This window comes from Haematobia irritans, chromosome 3 (genome assembly GCF_050003625.1).
Source record: "Haematobia irritans isolate KBUSLIRL chromosome 3, ASM5000362v1, whole genome shotgun sequence".
Taxonomy (NCBI): Eukaryota; Metazoa; Arthropoda; class Insecta; order Diptera; family Muscidae; genus Haematobia; species Haematobia irritans.
Window position 1 is genome coordinate 194,762,315 of NC_134399.1, and position 24,343 is coordinate 194,786,657.

General features: G+C 33.6%; 2 protein-coding genes and 1 long non-coding RNA gene across 10 annotated transcripts in view; all 3 read right to left on the reverse strand.

The window, feature by feature from the left end:
• LOC142230627 (uncharacterized) overlaps nucleotides 1-24,343 on the reverse strand; it is a 339,644-nt gene that overhangs the window by 238,472 nt on the left and 76,829 nt on the right. The gene's annotated exons all lie outside the window — the stretch shown is intronic.
• Nucleotides 1-24,343, reverse strand: part of LOC142230618 (carboxypeptidase D) — a 266,046-nt gene that overhangs the window by 69,437 nt on the left and 172,266 nt on the right. The window contains exon 2 of one of the 8 annotated variants that reach the window (XM_075301255.1): nucleotides 14,327-14,382. The exons of the other annotated variants lie outside the window; for them this stretch is intronic. The gene's annotated coding sequence lies outside the window, so the exon portion shown is untranslated. The remainder of the gene's footprint in view (nucleotides 1-14,326; nucleotides 14,383-24,343) is intronic. 8 annotated transcript variants of the gene reach the window in all.
• Nucleotides 2,157-6,841, reverse strand: LOC142230624 (serine protease SP24D-like). Its single transcript, XM_075301266.1, has 2 exons — nucleotides 6,532-6,841; nucleotides 2,157-2,729 (listed from the first exon to the last, which is right to left on the reverse strand). Exons 1-2 carry the CDS (start codon nucleotides 6,759-6,761, stop codon nucleotides 2,201-2,203), a joined length of 759 nt encoding a protein of 252 aa, XP_075157381.1. The 5' UTR covers nucleotides 6,762-6,841; the 3' UTR covers nucleotides 2,157-2,200.

The window sequence follows — 24,343 nt, forward strand, 5'->3', positions numbered from 1 at the left end:
TTTTCAAATTTTTCTATAGAAATAAAATTTTTGCAAAATATTCTATAGAAATAAAACCAGTAAGGAAAGTCTAAAGTCGGGCGGGGCCGACTATATTATACCCTGCACCACTTTGTAGATCTAAATTTTCGATACCATATCACATCCGTCAAATGTGTTGGGGGCTACATATAAAGGTTTGTCGCAAATACATACATTTAAATATCACTCGATCTGGAAGAATTTGATAGACTTCTACAAAATCTATAGACTCAAAATTTAAGTCGGCTAATGCACTAGGGTGGAACACAATGTTAGTAAAAAAATATGGGAAACGTTTAAATCTGGAGCAATTTTAAGGAAACTTCGAAAAAGTTTATTTATGATTTATCGCTCGATATATATGTATTAGAAGTTTAGGAAAATTAGAGTCATTTTTACAACTTTTCGACTAAGCAGTGGCGATTTTACAAGGAAAATGTTGGTATTTTGACCATTTTTGTCGAAATCAGAAAAACATATATATGGGAGCTATATCTAAATCTGAACCGATTTCAACCAAATTTGGCACGCATAGCTACAATGCTAATTCTACTCCCTGTGCAAAATTTCAACTACATCGGAGTTAAAAATTGGCCTCTGTGGGCAAATGAGTGTAAATCGGGCGAAAGCTTTATATGGGAGATATATCCAAATCTGCACCGATTTCAAGCAAATTTGGCACGCATAGTTACAACGCTAATTCTACTCCCTATGCAAAATTTCAACTAAATCGGAGCAAAAAATTGGCCTCTGTGGGCAAATGAGTGTAAATCGGGCGAAAGCTATATATGGGAGCTATATCTAAATCTGAACCGATTTTGCTGATATTTTGCAAGTTTTTCGAGACTCATAAAATATTCGGATGTACGGAATTTGAGGAAGATCGGTTGATATACACGCCAATTATGACCAGATCGGTGAAAAATATATATGGCAGCTATATCTAAATCTGAACCGATTTTTTCCAAAATCAATAGGAATCGTCTTTGAGCCGAAACAGGACCCTATACCAAATTTTAGGACAATCGGACTTAAACTGCGAGCTGTACTTTGCACACAAAAATACATCAACAGACAGACAGACAGACGGACATCGCTAAATCGACTCAGAATTTAATTCTAAGTCGATCCGTATACTAAAAGGTTGGTCTATGATTACTTCTTCTTGGCGTTACATACAAATGCACAAACTTATTATACCCTGTACCACAGTAGTGGTGAAGGGTATAATTATTCGAAATAAGATTTTTGTATTTTGGTAAAATTTTGGTAGATTTGTTTTGGCTCGAGTGGCAACCGTGCCTCCCGAGACTCTTGGAGAAAGAGATCAGTTTAAATTTAATAAGTGATATAAGTATATGCTATTTAACTACCATGCAAAAATTGGTCCATATCGATTCATAATTATATTTAGCCCCCATATAAACCAATCTTCAGATTAGCCTTCGTAGCCTCTTGGAGGAGTAAATTTCATCTGATCAAGTTGAAATTGCATATGTGATGTAGCGTAACATAGGCCCCATATAAACCGCTCCCCAGATTTAATAACCTTAGCCTCTACAAGGGGCAAATTTCATTCGATCTGGCTGAAATTGTGCAAAACTTGGTCAATATCGGTTTATTATTTTATATAGCTCCCATATAAACTGATCCCCAGATTTATCTTTTTGAACCGCTTGAAGGAAAAAATTGTAAACTCTAATTAGCCTGCGAAAATTGGTTTATATCAGTTAATAACTATTTATAGACTACTGTATATAAACCGAATAAATGTCATCCGATCCGGTTGGAATTTGGTACGTGATGTCAGTATATGTCTTCTAACAATCATGCAAACATTCTTCGACATCGGTTCATTTCTATATATAGCCAAACTTACACTTGTGTTCTGTGTACACTTGTTCAAATTCAATTTTGGTAAAAAAAAATATTATTAGTAATTTAATTTGTGCCACCAACTTAGTGATACCCTTCCGAGGTGTCTTCTACAAACTTGTTTTATTGCGCTATTGACTTCACAAGACTGAGTCACGACAGTTTTGTGTCCCAGCAAATCTCTAGTAGGGATACTCTTTATGGACCTGCTCTTTATGCTTCCGTACACCCGCTAACAAATTAAGGATTTAACACATCAATCATTTTTTTTTTAATATTTATTCTCTTCAAAAATTTAAAATTATTATGAAGGTGTCATGTTCTCCAAAATCCAATCTCTGTGATAGGCTACCTTGGCATAACCATCAGGATTTGTGGTACCACATCCACCGACCACAAAACCGGCAACACCTACCAATTTACCTTGATAAGTGGCAGGGCCGCCAGAATCACCATTACAAACACCATTGTTTTCGGTATGAGCCAAACAAATTAAGCTATCGTATCCCCAGCCAATTGCAGCGCCACATTCTTCTGAGGTTAAAGCCTTAAGGGTATTCCATTGTAAACGTTGGGGAATGGGACCACCAGTGTAGAGGCGACCCCAGCCGGAAACAATAACATCTTCACCAGAGGGTACATCAGAGTCAGCCATTTCGATGGGTCTAATGTTATCGGTCCATTGCAAAGGTTCTTCCAATTCCAAGAGGGCAACATCATTCAAGAAATTACCATAGGTTTTGTTGACAATGATACGTTTCAATTGCAATAATTTACCACCGGCCAAACGTTGGATACTGCCAACACGAACTTGGAAGTAGTGAGCGGGATAGCTAGTGAGAAAAGTGAAATGGTAAAGAAATGTTTGAGCTAACCGAAGATATCTTTTGTCTATCCAAATTTTCCCCAAACGCAATATTTCCATGAACTAAAATAAAGTTAAATTGGCTTTAGAGGGTTCACTTTTTATAGCAAATATTGCATATAATGCAAAAATACTTTATTCTCAATCGAATTCAATTCTGTTTTGCTACACAAAAAAAAAAATCTCTATAAATTTTTAGAATACTGTCTATAAATTTTAAGAATGTGAAAATAATTTAATAAGGAGTAACTTATTTGCTTTTTTTAGTTCCTGGCTAATTGCATCTTACACGACTGTGATGTTTTTTTTGGAATAAAAGGTTGTTTATGGCAAAAATAAAAATTTTATTACAAAACAAGTATATACGGCTGTAAGTTCGGCCAGGCCGAATCTTATGTACCCTCCACCATGGATTGCGTAGAATCTTCTACTAAGGACTGTCATCCACAATCGAATTACTTGGGTTGCGGTAACACTTGCCGATGGCAAAGTATCTTAGAAAATCCTTACCACCGTCTTCTAAATTGTAAGTTAGTCCATACGGGGGATATATTAAACAAAAACAAGTATATAAAACAGTAACTTCGGCCGGGCCGAATCTTAAATACCCACCACCATGAATCAAATATTATAGTTTCCTGTGAAAATTTCAGGGGGATTGGTGACAAGCAGATCAGTTCAACCAGTACACTTCCCGAAGATAAATTCAAAGATTTTACCTATGAAGACTAGATCAGATTCTGGATTTATAAGAACCATATTTGTGTGAGTTTTAGAGGAATCATAAACATCGTGTACAAGTGTGCAAGAAAATGAAATGAAAATGAAATAACGCCTTGATTTAAAATCTAACATCTGTAGATTTTTACACCCATTATTTAAATGATTACCAGAAGTAAAATCTGGAAACTATAATTCAGTTTCAAGCAATTTTCATTATCAGTGCACATGGACCGATATTCACCATTTTCGGCATACCTCTTTATGTTCCTAAAATACTTCTAGATTTAAAATTTCATGCAAATTTGATAAAAACTATGGTTTGTAAAAGCGCAAGAAGTAAAATCGGGAGATCGGTCTATTTGGGAGATAAACCAAAACATGGACCAATACACGTCTTTTTCGGGTCTCATATTTAAGGTTCTAAAATACCTGTAGATTTCTCATTTCAGGCAAATTGGATAAAAACTACGGTTTCTATAAGCCCAAGACCCCAAAATCGCGAGATCGGTCTATATGTGGGATATACCAAAACCTAAAAAATAAAATCATTTCTTGCACACATATTTGTATTCCTAAAAACCTCAAGATTTTCGATTTCAGACAAAGTGGACAACAATTACGGTTTCTAGAAGCTCAGAAAGTAATATCGGGAGATCGGTCTATCTGATGGCTACATCAAAACATGGACCTATTCGGCATACCTTTTTATGGTCCTAAAATACCTCTAGATTTCCAAATTGAGGCAATAATAATGAGGATAAAAACTACGGTTTCTATAAGCCCAAGAATAAAATCTGGAGATCGGTCTATATGGGGGCTATATAAAAACATGGTCCGATACTCATCATTTTCAGCACACCTCTTAAGGGTTTTAAAATACCTCTAGATTTCTAATTTCAGGCAAATTGGATAAAAACTACAGATTTTAGACGACCAAGAAGTAAAAACTGGAGATCGGTCTATATGGGGGCTATACCAAAACCTGGACCGATACTCACCATTTTTTAGCACACCTTTTTATTGTTCTAAAATACCTCTAGATTTCCAATTTCAGGCAAATAAAAACTACGGTTTCTATAAGCCCAAGACCCCAAATCGCGAGATCGGTCTATATGTGGGATATACCAAAACCTGGACCGATACTCACCATTTTTTGGCACACCTCTTTATGGTGCTAAAACATCTCTAGATTTCCAATATCAGGAGAATTGGATAGAAACTATCGATTCTAGAAGCCCTAGAAATATAATCGGGATATCGGTCTATATGGGGACTATACCAACACATGGACCGATACTCACCATTTTTGGCACACCTCTTTGTGGTCATAAAATACCTCTAGATTTCCAATTCCAGGCAAATTGGATAGAAACTAAAGTTTTTATAAGCCCAAGACCCCAAATCGGGAGGTCGGTTTATATGGGGACTATGTCAAAACTGGGACCGATGTAGCCCATCTTCGAACGTGACCTGCCTGCAGACAAAAGACGAGTTTGTGCACAATTTCAGCACGATTGCTTTATTATTGAAGACTGTAGAGTGATTACAACAGACAGACAGACGGACATGGCTATACCGTCTTAGAATTTCTCTCTGATCAAGAATATATATTCTTTATATAGTCGGAAATCGATATTTCGATGTGTTACAAACGGAATGACAAACTTATTATACCCCCGTCACCATTCTATGGTGGTGGGTATAAAAAGGCCGATTAAAGACGTATATAATTCAGTTTGACAAAATTTTCTATAGAAATAAAATGTTGACATAATTTTCTAGAGATATAAAATTTTAACTAAATTTTATAGAAATAAATAAGTACAATTTTCTATAGAAATAAAATTTTGATAAAATTTTCTATAGAAATAAAATTTTGAAAAAAATTTCTATAAAAATAAAATTTTGACAAAATTTTCTACAGAAATAAAATTTTGACAAAACTTTCTATGGTAATAAAATTTTGCCAAAATTTTCTATAGAAATAAAATTTGGTAGATTCTTTTAGGCGATATGGACCAATTTTTGTGTGATTGGCCATTGGCTATATATAACTATATATGGACAAATTTTTGCATGGATGTTAGCGGCCATAGACTAGCGCAATGTACCAAATTTCAACCGAATCGGATGAATTTTGCTCCTCCAAGAGGCTCCGCAAGCCAAATCTGAGCGTCGGTTTATATGTGGGCTATACGTAAAAGTGGTCCGATATGGCCCGTTTGCAATACCATCCGACCTACATCAATAACAACTACTAGTGCCAAGTTTCAAGTCGATAGCTTGTTTCGTTCGGAAGTTAGCGTGATTTCCCCAGACGGACGGACAGCCGGACGGACGGACATATCTAGATCAACAAAGAATTTCACCACGACCCAGAATATATATACTTTATGGGGTCTTAGACCAATATTTCGATGTGTTACAAACGGAATGACAACATTAATGGGGGGTATATTAACTTTGTCATTCCTATGGTGGAGGGTATAAAAATTGGTTTGGTGATAAAGGAATGGAGCTTTCGAGGAAACTAAAAAAATTGTAACAAAGGAATAACGTTTTCCAAAGGGATTTTTCGGTGCGTGGATATAGCACTTTCTTTAAGAAAAAAATAATTATAGTAATATTTACCACTAAAACGTTCTCAACGAATATTTTTATTAAAACAATAAAATAGTTCGCTTGTTTAAAACTTCGTTCACGAAAACTATGTCTTCCCAGTAAAATCAAACTAATTAAGTTGCTATAACTATTATTGTTTTTGGTCTTCATGGATCACTGCTTTAATATAAAAAAATCTAAATATTCTTTAGTTAAAAGCATCAGAGCTACTACACTGCAAGAAGTGATTTCGTTTCTTAGGAATGAAACTTCAGACAAACAAAGTTGTCGTTTGTCCCTAAGAAATTTTCGTGATTTTTTATTTTTTTGTATAAAATTTGGTTCCGTCGAAAAGTATTTTTTTTTCTTTGTATGCATTAACAATCGAAATTTCGGTTGTAGCAACCGAAACACCATTGCTATGCACTGAACATGAACAGACTTACGCTTCAACACCATCACCAACAACAACACAATGGGCAGCTGTGAGAATAAAACGTTCATTCAAAATTGATCCGCCACATGTATGAGAACCATCCGAACGCTGCAAAGACACCTGATGAGGGAATTGACCAACTTCAGCATCATCACCACCGACAACACGACCACTGGGTAGGGCGCGTACAACAATGGCAAATGCCAATAAAAGACCGACTAACTTCAAACCCAAAACCATTTTGAAGACTGAGTGTTTCTAGCAAATATTTCGTAGTTTTATATATATGGGACACAACTAAATATGTGTGGCTCATACCGAAAACTTTACTGATCAGATTTTCTATAAGTGCTTTGATGGATATATAGACACAGATCTGAGATAGTCGCCCACCACGTAATCTTATCATATGCGTTTCACCAAGGAGAGGAACATTAACATCGCAAATTTAATTGCATATCGGAAAAGAAGACAATTTATTGTTCATTCTATTCTATGGTTTAATAAAATCTTTATCTTAAACAAAAAATGAATTGAGTTATCTATGTGATATGCCGTCACAATTTTTTGGGGGGTTTGGTGCCTGGTCCTGGAGCTTTGTTATCTTTTCGTGCAAAAACAAAAATATTGCTACGTAAAAAAATACTAATTTATTTATAATTTAAAATTTCAATGTGTATCAGTCTATTCAAAGTCAAAAAGATACTCGGATTCAAAGATAAGTATGTACAAGTAAATGTCAGTATATAAATCAAAGTATAACAAATAATTCTAAGTAAAATATGTTTTGTTTTTTATTTTAAAAAGAAAAATCCATAAAAAGATTCAATATCTCAGATAATTTCAAAATTATTTCTTTAAAACTAAAAATTTTTTTCATTGCTTTATGAGATTTTTTTCTTATTTCAAAGACATGCGACTTTAACAGAAGAATGCAAATGTCAAAGATTCGTGTCCTATACTAAAAAAAAAAAAAACAAGTAAGGAAAGTCTAAAGTCGGGCGGGGCCGACTATATTATACCCTGCGCCACTTTGTAGATCTAAATTTTCGATACCATATCACATCTGTCAAATGTGTTGGGGGCTATATATAAAGGTTTGTCCCAAATACATACATTTAAATATCACTCGATCTGGACAGAATTTGATAGACTTCTACAAAATCTATAGACTCAAAATTTAAGTCGGCTAATGCACTAGGGTGGAACACAATGTTAGTAAAAAAAAAAAAATATGGGAAACTTTTAAATCTGAAGCAATTTTAAGGAAACTTCCCAAAAGTTTATTTATGATTTATCGCTCGATATATATGTATTAGAAGTTTAGGAAAATTAGAGTCATTTTTACAATTTTCGACTAAGCAGTGGCGATTTAACAAGGAAAATGTTGGTATTTTGATCATTTTTGTCGAAATCAGAAAAACATATATATGGGAGCTATATCTAAATCTGAACCGATTTCAATCAAATTTGGCACACATGACTATATTACTAATTGTACTCCTAGTGCGAAATTTCAACAAAATTGGGCCAAAACTCTAGCTTCTGGGGCCATATAAGTCCATATCGGGCGAAAAATATATATGGAAGCTATATCTAAATCTGAAACGATTTCAATCAAATTTGGCACGCATAGCTACAATGTAAAATCTACTACCTGTGCAAAATTTCAACCAAATTGGGCCAAAACTCTGGCTTTTAGGACCATATTAGTCCATATCGGGCGAAAGATATATATGAGAGCTATATCTAAATCTGAACCGTTTTCAATCAAATTTTGCACACTTGACTATACTGCTAATTGTACTCGTAGTGCAAAATTTCAATCAAATTGGGCCAAACCTCTGGCTTCTGGGACCATATTAGTCCATATCGGGCGAAAGATATATATGGGAGCTATATCTAAATCTGAACCGATTTCAATCAAATTTTGCACTCTTGACTATAGCACTAAGAGTTATGTTTGTACAAAATTTCAAGCAAATCGGTATAAAACTCTGGCTGCTGGGTCCATATTAGTGCATATCGGGCGAAAAATATATATGGGAGCTATATCTAAATCTGAACCGATTTCTTCCAAAATCAATAGGGTTCTATTCTGATTGGACTTAAATTGCGACCTAGACTTTGATCACAAAAATGTGTTCACAGACAGACGGACGGACGGACGGACAGACGGACATGGTTATATCGACTCAGGGACCCACCCTGAGCATTATTGCCAAAGACACCATGTGTCTATCTCATCTCCTTCTGGGTGTTACAAACATATGCACTAACTTATAATACCCTGTTCCACAGTGTGGCTCAGGGTATAAAAAATATGGGAAACTTTTAAATCCGAAGCAATTTTAAGGAAACTTCGCAAAAGCTTATTTATGATTTATCGCTCGATACATATGTATTAGAAGTTTAGGAAAATTAGAGTCATTTTTAAAATTTTTCGACTAAGCAGTGGCGAAAAACATATATATGGGAGCTATATCTAAATCTCAACCGATTTCAATCAAATTTGGTACACATGACTATATTACTAATTGTACTCCTACTTCAAAATTTCAACCAAATTGGGCCAAAACTCTGGCTTCTGGGGCCATATAAGTCCATATCGGTCGAAAAATATATATGGAAGCTATATCTAAATCGGAACCGATTTCAATCAAATTTGGAACACATGACTATACTACTAATTATACTCCTAATGCAAAATTTCAAGCAAATCGTTATAAAACTCTGGCTTTTAGGGCCATATTAGTGCATATCGGGCGAAAGATATATATGGGAGCTATATCTAAATTTGAACCGATTTCTTCCAAAACCAATAGAGTTATATTCTGACCCAAATTAGGAACATGTGCCAAATTTGAAGGCGATTGGACTTAAATTGCGACCTAGACTTTGATCACAAAAATGTGTTGACAGACAGACGGACCGGTGGACAGACGGACATGGTTATATCGACTCAGGGACCCACCCTGAGCATTATTGCCCAAGACACCCTGTGTCTATCTCGTCTCCTTCTGGGTGTTACAAACATATGCACTAACTTATAATACCTTGTTCCACAGTGGGGCGCAGCGTATAACAATCAATAGAAATACAATTTTAACAAAACTTGCTATAGAAATAAAACGTTGACAAAACTTGCTATAGAAATAAAAAGTTGACAAAATTTTTTATAGAAATAAAATTTTGACAAATTTTTCTATAGAAATAAAATTTTGACAAAGTTTTCTATAAAAATGAAATATTCGCAAAATATACTATAGAAATAAAATGTTGACAAAATTTTCTATAGAAATAAAATGTTGACAAAATTTTCTATAGAAACAAAATTTTGAAAAAATTTTCTAAAGAAATAAAAATTTGAAAAAATTTTCTATAGAAATAACATTTTGACAATATTTTCTATAGAAACAGCAATTTGACAAAATATCCAGTGGGAATAAAATTTTGACAAAATTTTTCTTTAAAAATAAAATTTTGACAAAATTTTCTATAGAAATAAAATTTTGACAAAATTTACAGTGTGAATTGAATTTTGACAAAATTTTCTATAGAAATAGAATTTTGACAAATTATTCTATAGAAATAAATTTTTGGACAAAATTTTCTAAAGAAATAAAATTTTGAAAAAATTTTCTATAGAAATAAAATTTTGATAAAACTTGCTATAGAAATAACATTTTAACAAAATTTTCCAACGACATAAAAATTCTATTCCTGTGGGAATAAAATTTTGAGAACATTTTCTATAAAAATAAAATTTTGACAAAATTTTCTGTAGAAACAAAATTTTCTGTAGAAATGAAATTTTGACAAAATTTTCTATAGAAATAAAATTTTGACAAAAATTTCTATAGGAATAAAATTTTGACAAAATTTTCTATAGAAATAAAATTTTGACAAAATTCTCCATAGCAATAAAATTTTGACAAAATTCTCCATAGAAATAAAATTTAAACAACATTTTCTGTAGAAAAAAATTAAAAAAATTTTCTATAGAAATAAAATTTTGACAAAATTCTCCAAAGGTATAAAATTTTGACAAAATTTTCTATAAAAATAAAGTTTTGACAAAATTTTCTATAAAAATAAAATTTTGACAAAATTTTCTATAGAAATACAATTTTGACAAAATTGTCTATAAATTTTGAAAAAAAATTCTATAGAAACAAAATTTTCTATAGAAATAAAACTTTGACAAAATTGACTACGTGAGTACGACTACTCATATACCGAAAAATTATTGACAATTTTCAGAATATTGAGAACAAATTTCTTTAAAATTAAAGAAATTAAAAAAAATAATTAAAAAATGTTGCCTTAATTTTTTCATTGAATTTAGGACCCCAATCCTTAAAATTTGCGTTCTTCCGCAAATTTTCATTGAAGCAAATAAAAAAAGAAATAATCTTTAATTTTACTGAGATATTGATTTGTTTTGGATTAAAGTTAAATATAGGCTAAGATATCTAATTATACTTATTTAGAGATGCAAAATCTTTGGAATATTTTTTTTTGTTTTGAAATTAAGAAAAAAATAGAACCTATATGTTAGGATTTAGGATAATTTACACAATACTAAGGACAAATTTCTTTAAAATAAATAAATTTTTATTAAGAGAAAATTCATAAGCTTTTCTTTAAGAAATATTCTCTCTAAATTTAGGAAACGAATCATTGAAACATCGTTCCCTTAAGGCAAATTTATCTAAAAATAAGGAAAAACATTTCTGATTTAAAGAAATAATCTTTAAATTGGCTTTAAAATTAGTAAAGATTGTGCAACCTAAATTTTAGAATATGAAATATTCACAATATTAAGAGCAAATTTATTTAAATTAATGAAATTTCAATAAAAGGTTAGGTTAGATGGCAGCCCGATATATCAGGCTCACTTAGACTATTCAGTCCATTGTGAACCACATTGGTGAACTTCTCTCTGTTATCACTGAGTGCTGCCCGATTCAATGTTATGCTCAATGACAAGCGACCTCTTTTTTATAGCCGAGTCCGAACGGCGTTGCACATTGCAGTGAAACCACTTTGAGAAGCTTTGAAACCCTCAGAAATGTCACCAGCATTACTGAAGTGGGATAATCCACCGCTGAAAAACTTTTTGGTGTTCGGTCGAAGCAGGAATCGAACCCACGACCTTGTGTGTGCAAGGCGGGCATGCTTACTATTGCACCACCGTTGCTCCCTGCTTTAGGCAGCTTTAATAATTGTTTTTTATACCCTGCGCCACACTGTGGAACAGGGTATTATAAGTTAGTGCATATGTTTGTAACACCCAGAAGGAGATGAGATAGACACATGGTGTCTTTGGCAAAAATGCTCAGGGTGGGTCCCTGAGTCGATATAACCATATCCGTCTGTCCGTCCGTCCGTCCGTCCGTCTGTCTGTGAACACATTTTTGTGATCAAAGTCTAGGTCGCAATTTAAGTCCAATCGCCTTCAAATTTGGCACATGTTCCTAATTTGGGTCAGAATAGAACCCTATTGATTTTGGAAGAAATCGGTTCAGATTTAGATATAGCTCCCATATATATCTTTCGCCCGATATGCACTAATATGGACCCAGCAGCCAGAGTTTTATACCGATTTGCTTGAAATTTGGTACAAACATAACTCTTAGTGGTATAGTCAAGAGTGCAAAATTTGATTGAAATCGGTTCAGATTTAGATATAGCTCCCATATATATCTTTCGCCCGATATGGACTAATATGGTCCCAGAAGCCAGAGGTTTGGCCCAATTTGATTGAAATTTTGCACTAGGAGTACAATTAGTAGTATAGTCAAGTGTGCAAAATTTGATTGAAAACGGTTCAGATTTAGATATAGCTCTCATATATATCTTTCGCCCGATATGGACTAATATGGTCCTAAAAGCCAGAGTTTTGGCCCAATTTGGTTGAAATTTTGCACAGGTAGTAGATTTTACATTGTAGCTATGCGTGCCAAATTTGATTGAAATCGTTTCAGATTTAGATATAGCTTCCAAATTTATTTTTCGCCCGATATGGACTTATATGGCCCCAGAAGCCAGAGTTTTGGCCCAATTTGGTTGAAATTTTGCACTAGGAGTACAATTAGTAATATGTGTGCCAAATTTGATGGAAATCGAGATTTAGATATAGCTCCCATATATATGTTTTCTGATTTCGACAAAAATGATCAAAATACCAACATTTTCCTTGTTAAATCGCCACTGCTTAGTCGAAAATTGTAAAAATGACTCTAATTTTCCTAAACTTCTAATACATATATATCGAGCGATAAATCATAAATAAACTTTTGCGAAGTTTCCTTAAAATTGCTTCAGATTTAAAAGTTTCCCATATTTTTTTTTACTAACATTGTGTTCCACCCTAGTGCATTAGCCGACTTAAATTTTGAGTCTATAGATTTTGTAGAAGTCTATCAAATTCTGTCCAGATCGAGTGATATTTAAATGTACGTATTTGGGACAAACCTTTATATATAGCACCCAACACATTTGACGGATGTGATATGGTATCGATACAAAGTGGTGCAGGGTATAATATAGTCGGCCCCGCCCGACTTTAGACTTTCCTTACTTGTTTTTTAAAATTTTATTTCTATAGAAAAATTTTTCAAAATTGTATTTCTACAAAAAATGTTGTCAAAATTTTAATTCTATAGAAAGATTTGTTAAAATTTTATTTCTATAGAAAATTTTGTCAAAATTTTATTTCTGTAGAAAATTTTGTCCAAATTATATTTCAATACAGAATTTTTCCAAAATTGTATTTCTATAAAAAATTTTGTCAACTTTTTATTTCAATACAAAATTTTACCAAAATTTTATTTCTATAGACAATTAAAGTACCTCGTAATTGGAGAGGAATACTTTACAAAATATACCAAAACATGAAGAATTTTTCTACTAAACAATAAAAAATCTACCATTTTTTGGTAGAATTCTACCAACTGTGGCAACCGTGGTTTTACTCCCATATGTGAATGGCCATGCCTCATGGCTAATAGATCAATTTGAAAGGTTAGGCCTTGTTAACATTTCGATTTAGACAAAATGTAGCAGAGTGGTTAATTCAAGTTGGGACGTCAATAAACCCAAGAAGTCAAATCGGGGAATCCGTCCATACGGGGGTTATACCAAAACATGGACCGGTATATAAACCAAATTCGACCCAGGTTTTTAATGGACCTAGAATACCTCCAGACTTCCAATTTTAAATAGGAGAAAGATTACAGTATCAAAAATCCCAATAAGTCAAATCGGTTTATATGGGGGCTTTACGAAAACATGACCCGGTATACATCCTATTCGGCAGACCTATTTGTGATTCTAAAATACCTCTAGATTGATAACGGGATAAAAATTGTGGCATTCAGATGTTCAAGAAACCAAATCGAACCAATGAGGATTATATCGAAACCTGGACCAATATAGTCCACTTCGACATTGATCTGTTTGCAAAAAATCGAATGCGTCAAACTTCAGAATGATATAGCGTGATTTAAACAGACATACAGATGGCCATTTTTAGATAGTCTTTGAAATGCTAACCAACGAGGAATATATATGCTTTATGTAGTCGGAAATCGATATGGATGGAAAATTTAATATAAAACACTCGGATTTCATAAAACTTAATATAAACATATTGTCGATTTTTTAATGATTTTTCTTACAAAAATAAAAACGTTGCGTACTTAGAAATTCGTGTTTTAATTTAATTAATTTTAAAATTAATTTTTACTATACATTTGAAAAAAATGTAACATTTCGTCTTATGATTCTTTGGAGCTTACCAAATTTTCTGGATATATGATGTTTTTTATTTTATATGGCTTTCATAGTAAAGTACCTGCAATTATACAAAAATAACATAATTTTAGATTGTTTTGTACCAAATGTAATTTAGTATGAAATAAAATATCTAAGCCTATAACGTGTAAAATTAGAATTATCTTATAAAATTCTAATTAAACTATATTACATGCGAGTATATATAAAACGGTACCAAAATGGCTTTAAAACCATTTCGTAAATAATTTGCCTGTGGATGTAAGAAAAACCATTAACCTTTTATTGAGAAGTTTGAGGGCTAACATATTATACAAAACTATTTATTTTACACAAATATAAATAAACAAATAAATATCATAATTAATTACCATTCCAATTCATAAGTTGTTATCTAGCATTGACTTTAGTACGAGCACTTCAAAGCAAAAGTACTTCTTACATGTTTTGGGAAACCCTGAGTTTTATTGGTGCTGTTTTGGTGTCATAAAAAAAACTATTTGGAATAAAAAATATACTCCAAACTTAAGTATATACACTGAAAGAATTTCGTTGGTATATTTGAAGCTAAGGTGATACATACATATATGCATATGTATTCAGGAAGGAATTCTCTTCGAAAAAATGTAAGAACATTTGACGGATAACAGGCCTACACAGGAAAAATTACATCAAAATATTTCCAAATAAAAACTTTGATTGAAGTTGAAAACGTAATCAATTATATAATTAACTGATATAATTAATCATTCAATCAAATTAAAAAAATACGATCAATTAAGAAAATTATTGATGTTCATTTTTATATTAAAAACAAGTAAGGAAAGTCTAAAGTCGGGCGGGGCCGACTATATTATACCCTGCACCACTTTGTAGACCTAAATTTTCGATACCATATCATATCCGCCAAATGTGTTGGGGGCTATATATAAAGGTTTGTCCCAAATACGTACATTTAAATATCACTCGATCTGGAAGAATTTGATAGACTTCTACAAAATCTATAGACTCAAAATTTAAGTCGGCTAAGGCACAAGGGTGGAACACAATGTTAGTAAAAAAATATGGGAAACGTTTAAATCTGAAGCAATTTTAAGGAAACTTCGAAGAAGTTTATTTATGATTTATCGCTCGATATATATGTATTAGAAGTTTAGGAAAATTAGAGTCATTTGTACAACTTTTCGACTAAGCAGTGGCAATTTTACAAGGAAAATGTTGGTATTTTGACCATTTTTGTCGAAATCAGAAAAAATATATATATTGGACCTATATCTAAATCTGAACCGATTTCAACCAAATTTGGCACGCATAGCGACAATGCTAATTCTACTCCCTGTGCAAAATGTCAACTAAATCGGAGTTAAAAATAGGCCTCTGTGGTCATATGAGTGTAAATCGGGCGAAAGCTATATATGGGAGCTATAGCTAAATCTCAACCGATTTCAACCAAATTTGGCACGCATAGCAACAATGCTAATTCTACTCCCTGTGCAAAATTTCAACTAAATCGGAGTTAAAAATTGGCCTCTATGGTCATATGAGTGTAAATCGGGCGAAAGCTATATATGGGAGCTATATCTAAATCTGAACCGATTTCAACCAAATTTGGCACGCATAGCAACAATGCTAAATCGGACCAAACAATTGTCCTCTGTGGCCATATGAGCGTAAATCGGGCGAAAGCTATATATGGGAGCTATATATAAATCTGAACCGATTTCAACAAAATTTGGCACGCACAGCTACAATGATAATTCTACTCCCTCTGCAAAATTTCAACCAAATTGGGGTAAAACTCTGGCTTCTGGGACCGTATTAGTCCATATCGGGCGAAAGATATATATGGGAGCTATATCTAAATCTGAACCGATTTCAATAAAATTTGGCACACTTGACTATAGTACTAATTGTTTTTCTTGTGCAGAATTTTAAGTAAATTAGGGTAAAACTCTGGCTTCTGGGGCCATATAAGTCCATATCGGGCGAAATATATATATGGGAGCTATATCTAAATCTGAACCGATTTCTTTCAAAATCAATAGTGTTCTATTCTAAGCCAAAACACATACTTGTGCCAAATTTGAAGTCGATTGGACTAAAACTGCGACCTAGACTTTGATTACAAAAATGTGTTCACGGACAGACGGACATCGCTATATCGACTCAGGAGCCCACCCTTAGCATTTTTGCCAAAGACACCATGTGTCTATCTCGTCTCCTTCTGGGTGTTGCAAACATATGCGCTAACTTATAATACCCTGTTCCACAGTGTGGAGCAGGGTATAACAATTGTTAATAACGTCCATTATTTAATTTAAATAAAAAAAATTTCCCAATTAAAGTATAATTGAATACTTTATTTGGAAATAATTAGTTTTATTGGTTGGACTCAAATCTAAAGAAAAATCCATCTAAAATTATTACCGGGAAATTCATAAGAAAATATAAAAAAATTTTATTGTTTTTTGAATTTACTTTTTTCACTTGTTAAAGAAAAAATTGAAGTTCAAAATTGCAAGAAAGTCTTTAGTGAAATTCGAAGCGCATTTGTAGTAAAATTTACAAATTTAAAGAAATAATGAACTATTTTTTGAGAAATACGAATTTAATAAATCTTAATGCTTCATTACACCCTGCGCCACACTGTGGAACAGGGTATTATAACCCAGCAAAAAAATTTGGAAGTTCTTCCAAAGGCACAACTTTAAAAGCACTTCCAGAAGATGCACTCCCAATGATGTTCTTTATTTTAACTACCCAAGAAGTTCTTTTAATTAAATTTTTTATAACTTGGTTTTTTCATACTTTTAATGGGTAATTTTAACTTTTTTTTGTTGAAATACGTTAAAAACGGAGTAAGAATTCATAAAATGGTACAAATCATTTAAAATTTGTCGAAAAAAATGCTAAATCCAATCTGAAAAAATTGTGAATTTTTGAAAATATTTGAGGTCAAACGTTTCCGACAAGCGTTAGAATCCATTAAAAATTATAAAAATTATTTATTTGACAAAATATCACAGATTTTTGTAATTTACTTCCAAAACATTGAATTCGGATCACACCTAAAGAAGTTATGCAAATTCAGTGTTGCAATGGAGAACTTCCATCCTATGACAAGCCCATGTTAAATTCATCGCTTCTGCGTCAATTTTGCACCACTTCCGAATCCAAAAAGAACATTTTCAAAGACACATGGTGTCTTTGGCAATAATGCCCAGGGTGGGTCCCTGAGTCGATCTAGCCATGTCCGTCCGTCTGTCTGTGAACACATTTTTGTGATCAAAGTCTAGGTCGCAGTTTAAGTACAATCGCCTTCAAATTTGACACAAGCTCCTATCTTGAGTCAGAATAGAACCCTATTGATTTTAGAAGAAATCGGTTGAGATTTAGATATAGCTCCCATATATATCTGTCGCCCGATATGCACTTATATGGACCCAGAAGCCAGAGTTTTACTCCGATTTGCTTGAGATTTTGCACAAACATAGCAATTGGTCGTATAGTCAAGTGTGCAAAATTTGATTGAAATCGGTTCAGATTTAGATATAGCTCCCATATATATCTTTCGCCCGATATGGACTAATATGGTCCTAAAAGCCAGAGTTTTGGCCCAATTTCGTTGAAATTTTGCACAGGGAGTAGATTTAGCATTGTAGCTATGCGTGCCAAATTTGGTTGAAATCGATTCAGATTTAGATATAGGTCCCATATATATCTTTCGCCCGATATGGAATAATATGGTCCTAGAAGCCAGAGTTTTGGCCCAATTTGTTTGAAATTTTGCACTAGGAGTACAATTAGTAGTGCAGTTAAGTGTGCCAAATTTGATTGAAATCGGTTCAGATTTAGATATATCTCCCATATATATCTTTCGCCCGATATTGACTAATTTGGTTTTAATAGCCAAAGTTTTGGCCCAATTTGGTTGAAATTTTGCATAGGGAGTAGAATTAGTATTGTAGCTATGCGTGCCAAATTTAGTTGAAATCGGTTCAGACTTAGATATATCTCCCATATATAGCTTTCGGCCGATTTACACTCATATGACCACAAAGGCCAATTTTTAACTCCGATTTAGTTGAAATTTTGCACAGGGAGTAGAATTAGCATTGTAGCTATGCGTACCAAATTTTGTTGAAATCGGTTCAGATTTAGATATAGCTCCCATGTATATGTTTTTCTGATTACGACTAAAATGACCCAAAAAATACCAACATTTTCCCTGCTTAGTCGAAAACTTGAAAAAAGGACTGTAATTTTCCGTATCATCAAATACATATATATCCAGCGATAAATCTTAAATAAACATTTGCGAATTTTCCTTAAAATTGCTTCAGATTGAAATGTTTCCCATTTTTTATACCCTAAACCACATAGTGGTCAGGGTATAATAAGTTTGATCGGCCAAAAAATGTGCCTACCAGAAGTATTGATTTTAGACCCCATAAAATATATACCGATCGACTCAGAATCACCTCCCGAGTCGATCTAGCGCTTGGTGTCCGTCCGTCCGTCCGTCCGTCTGTCCATGTATTTGTTATTCACAGGATTCCGGTCGTAATTATTAGCCGATTTTGATGAAATTTGGTACAGGGGGTTTTTTGGGCACAAGGACGAACGCTATTGAATTTGGAAGAAATCGGATCAAATATAGATATAGCTCCCATATATATGTATCGTCCGATATCGACAAATGGGGTCACGTTGAACGTTTTTTCAAACGGATCGTCACCAAATTTGGCAAAAGGTAATCTTTTCCATCGCCCTTCAAGTCTGCAAAATTTCATCCAAATCGGTTCAGATTTAGATATAGCTCTCATATATATGTATCGCCCGATTTTCCCAAATTTGGCCACAAAATCTTAATTTATCAACCGATCTTACTCAAAGTTGACTGAATATAATCTTCTATAGCACTAACTATATGTGCAAAAAATCATCAAAATCGGTTCAGATTTAGCTATAGCTCCCATATATATGTACCGCCCGATTTTTCTAAATTTGGCCATAAAACCCTTATTTATCAACCGATCTTACCCAAATTTGGCTAAATGTAGTCTTCTATAGTACTAACTATATGTGCAAACAATCATCGAAATCGGTTCAGATTTAGATATAGCTCCCATATATATGTATAGCCCGATTTTCCCAAATTTGGCCATAGAACCCTTATTTATTAACCGATCTTACTAAAAGTTGTCTAGTTTATCTATCGCCCGATTTTGAAAAATTCGCCCTTATAACGTTATGTTTGACCATACAGGCCTCATTTCGTAACTGATCTTACTCAAATCTTTGACAAGGTAACCTTTGTTGGTATTAATCAAACCCGCAAAATATTATGCAAATTGGTTCAGATTTAGATATAGCTTCCATATATATGCATCGCTCGATTTTCCCAAATTTGGCCATAGTACTCTTATTTATTAACCAATGTTACTCAAATTTCAAATTTTGATGTACTAGCCGATCGTACTTATAGGTACTTGTAGCTCATACATAAGAATATTGCTCGATTTTTACAAATTTGTATTTATTACCCACACTAATTTAACGATTTTCTCTTTTTTAATAATGGGCTCAATATTAGTGACATACTAACTCCGTAGGCGTATCAATACAGCCAGTGTTGCTAGAAGTAGGGAAAATTCCCTATATGTAGGGGTTTATTCTAATATTTAGCGTCTTGTAGGGAGGTAGGGCCACAATGTAGGACATTTTCACTCAACACAATTTGTAATAATTTTTCCATTTTGGTGGCTCTAGAGGAGGAAATTAGAAGCCGGCAAGGCTTGATCTTTAACAATGTGTGGTAAACTTTTTTCCTGTAGAAAATTTTGTCAACATTTTATTTCTATAGAACATTTTGTCAAAATTGTATTTCTATAGAATTTTTTTCTAAATATTATTTCTATAAAAAATTTTCTCAAAATTTTATTTTTGTGGAATTTTTTCTCAACATTTTATTTCTATAGAATTTATTGTCAAAATTTTATTTCTATAGAAAAATTCCTCACAAAAATTTGTTTATAGAAACTTTTTCCAAAATTTTATTTTTTTATAGAGATTTAACAAAAAAGATTACTAATTTGGGTAGAATTCTACCAACTGTGGAAACCGTGGTGGCAATACAAATTTATATTCTAAGTTATATACGTTGCATATTCATGTTTTAAGATAATAAAGTACTTAGAACCATTTTTGTTTTGTAAAATTTTTTAAATTTAACGAAAAATATAGTAGGGGAAATTGTTTGGGAATGTATGGGAAAGTAGGGAACTTTTTTTGTCCTTGTAGTGTAAACCGAACACTTTCCCTGGCAACATTGACTATGAGCTATAGTCAGATTGACACAAAGCACCCATAGACATGTACCCCTTAATTTTCTTAAATATGCAACTGCAGTTTATTTCCCCGACCTATATGTTACCCCACAAATGCTTATGATTACTAATTCTATAATGGTGGTTTAGGCTATGATATAGTCGGCCCCGCCCGACTTTCTACTTTACTTACTTGTTATACCCACCACCATAGGATGGGGGGTATATTAACTTTGTCATTCCGTTTGTAACACATCGAAATATTGCTCTAAGACCCCATAAAGTATATATATTCTGGGTCGTGGTGAAATTCTGAGTCGATCTGAGCATGTCCGTCCGTCCGTCCGTCCGTCCGTCCGTCCGTCCGTCCGTCCGTCCGTCTGTTGAAATCACGCTAACTTCCGAACGAAACAAGCTATCGACTTGAAACTTGGCACAAGTAGTTGTTATTGATGTAGGTTGGATGGTATTGCAAATGGGCCATATCGGTCCACTTTTACGTATAGCCCCCATATAAACGGACCCCAAAATTTGGCTTGCGAAGCCTCTAAGAGAAGCAAATTTCATCCGATCCGGCTGAATTTTGGTACATGGTGTAAGTATATGGTCTCTAACAACCACGCAAAAATTGGTCCACATCGGTCCATAATTATATATAGCCCCCATATAAACCGATCCCCCGATTTGGTTTGCGAGGCCCCTAAGAGAAGCACATTTCATCCGATCCGGCTGAAATTTGGTACATGGTGTTAGTATATGGTCTCTAACAACCATGCAAAAATTGGTCCACATCGGTCCATAATTATATATAGCCCCCATATAAACCGATCCCCCGATTTGGCTTGCGAGGCCTCTAAGAGAATTAAATTTCATCCGATCCGGCTGAAATTTGGTACATGGTGTTAGTATATGGTCTCTAACAACCATGCAAAAATTGGTCCACATCGGTCCATAATTATATATAGCCCCCATATAAACCGATCCCCCGATTTGGTTTGCGAGGCCCCTAAGAGAAGCAAATTTCATCCGATCCGGCTGAAATTTGGTACATGGTGTTAGTATATGGTCTCTAACAACCATGCAAAAATTGGTCCACATCGGTCAATAATTATATATAGCCCCCATATAAACCGATCCCCCGATTTGGCTTGCGAGGCCTCTAAGAGAATTAAATTTCATCCGATCCGGCTGAAATTTGGTACATGGTGTTAGTATATGGTCTCTAACAACCATGCAAAAATTGGTCCACATCGGTCCATAATTATATATAGCCCCCATATAAACCGATCCTCCGATTTGGCTTGCGAGGCCTCTAAGAGAAGCAAATTTCATCCGATCCGGCTGAAATTTGGTACGTGATGTTAGTATATGGTCTCTAACAACCATGCAAAAATTGGTCCAAATCGGTTCATAATTATATAGCCCCCATATAAACCGATCACCAGATTTGACCTCCGGAACCCATTAGAAGACCAAAATTCATCTGATTCAGTTGAAATTTGGTACGTGGTGTTAATATATGACCTCAAACTCCCATGCAAAAATTGGTCGATATCGGTCCATAATTATATATAGGCCCCATATAAACCGATCCCCAGATTTGACCCCCAGAGCCCCTTGGGAGGGCAAAATTCTTCCCATTCGGTTGGAATTTGGTACGTGATGTTGGTATATGGTATCCAACAACCATGCAGGAATTGGTTCATATCAGTCCATAATTATATATAGCTCCCATATAAACCGATCCCCAGATTTGACCTCCGGTGCCTTTTGGAGAAGCAAAATTCAACCGATCTGCTTGAAATTTGGTACGTGGTTGTAGTATATGATATTTAACAACCATGCCAAAAATGGTCCATATCAGTCCATAATCGTGCATAGCCCCATATAAACCGATCCCGAGATTTGGTTTTGGAACTTCTTGGAGGAGCAAATTTAATCCGAGTGAGTTGAAATTTGGTACATTGTGCTAGTATATAGTCGTTAACAACCATGCCTAACTAGGTCCTTATCGGTCTGTAGTTATATATGGCCCTCAGATAAATCGATCCCCAATCACACAAAAAATGGTCCATATCAAGTTCATAATTGTATATAGCCCCCATATAAGCGACCCCCATATTTCAATTCTGGCTCTCTACGTACAAAAAGTCCATATCGATTCGTAATTATTTGTAGACTTAACTATACATAACTTTTTTGTCTAATATATACCATGTATGGACTAAATCACAATTTAGAAAACGATGTTAAGAAGCTTTAAGATACCACATCCCAAGTAATTCGATTGTGGATGATAGTCTTTCGTAGAAGTTTCTACATAAGGGTACATAAGATTCGGCCTGGCCGAACTTGCGGCCTTATATACTTGTTTTTTATTAACATTGTGTTCCACCCTAATGCATTAGCCGACTTAAATTTTGAGTCTATAGATTTTGCAGAAGTCTATAAAATTCTGTCCAAATCGAGTGATATTTAAATGTATGTATTTGGGACAAACCTTTATATATAACACCCAACACATTCGACGGATGTGATATGGTATCGATGTACAAAGTGGTGCATGGTATAATATAGTCGACCCCGCCCGACTTTAGACTTTCCTTACTTGTTTTTGTACAAGTTTGTCCCGTTTTTTAGTTATTTAACTGAAATTATTAGAGTAAAGGAAACTTTCTCCAAATATAATTAATTAATTTTTTTCATGAACTAAAATAAAGTTAAATTGTTTTTCGTGAAATAGAGGGTTCACTTTTGTGTGTGTATAAATAAATAAATAAATAAGTCTATAAAATTCTGTCCAAATCGAGTGATATTTAAATGTATGTATTTGGGACAAACCTTTATATATAACACCCAACACATTCGACGGATGTGATATGGTATCGATGTACAAAGTGGTGCATGGTATAATATAGTCGACCCCGCCCGACTTTAGACTTTCCTTACTTGTTTTTGTACAAGTTTGTCCCGTTTTTTAGTTATTTAACTGAAATTATTAGAGTAAAGGAAACTTTCTCCAAATATAATTAATTAATTTTTTTCATGAACTAAAATAAAGTTAAATTGTTTTTCGTGAAATAGAGGGTTCACTTTTGTGTGTGTATAAATAAATAAATAAATAACTGATACAATTAAAACATTAATTGAATTAAAAAAAATCAATTATATTTTTTATTGAAGAAGAAATATCAATTAAAGATTAATTGCATCAATTAATATCGTGATTGATTCATGAAAAAAAAATGTTATGGGCCTTCTAAGAAACTATATTGATCGTTTTATGAATAAGTTCCGTACTTTTGATGAAAATCGTACGTTTTATGAAATTGTTTCGTACACACAAAAATATTTAATGAAAATTGAACTAACGATATTTTTCATTAAGCCATTAAAACTATTCATATCAATAATATGAAATGTTACCCTATTAAATGAAAATTTCAATACATTAAGGAAAATGTTCATTCATATGAAACTGATTTATTGGTTCAGTTTGAATGACTAATTTCGTTAATACTGCGGATGAAAAGAAATGGGTTGCTACATGAACTTCTTCAGGGTTTTGTTTTTTCCAGATCGGTGAGAAATCCACAGATAATTATACCACGAATAAATTGTTCCCTTTTTGAGAGGGGGTTTATTGTTACTACTGCTAGGGTTTGGAACAATCTTCCTGTATCAGTAAGGGAT

Excerpts from the sequence above, each read along its gene's own strand:
- LOC142230624 (XM_075301266.1), bottom strand. The coding sequence starts at position 6,761 with ATGGTTTTGGGTTTGAAGTTAGTCGGTCTTTTATTGGCATTTGCCATT. Across the intron at positions 2,730-6,531 it reads GTTGGTGATGGTGTTGAAGC|CTATCCCGCTCACTACTTCC; the intron begins GTAAGTCTGTTC and ends TTTTCTCACTAG.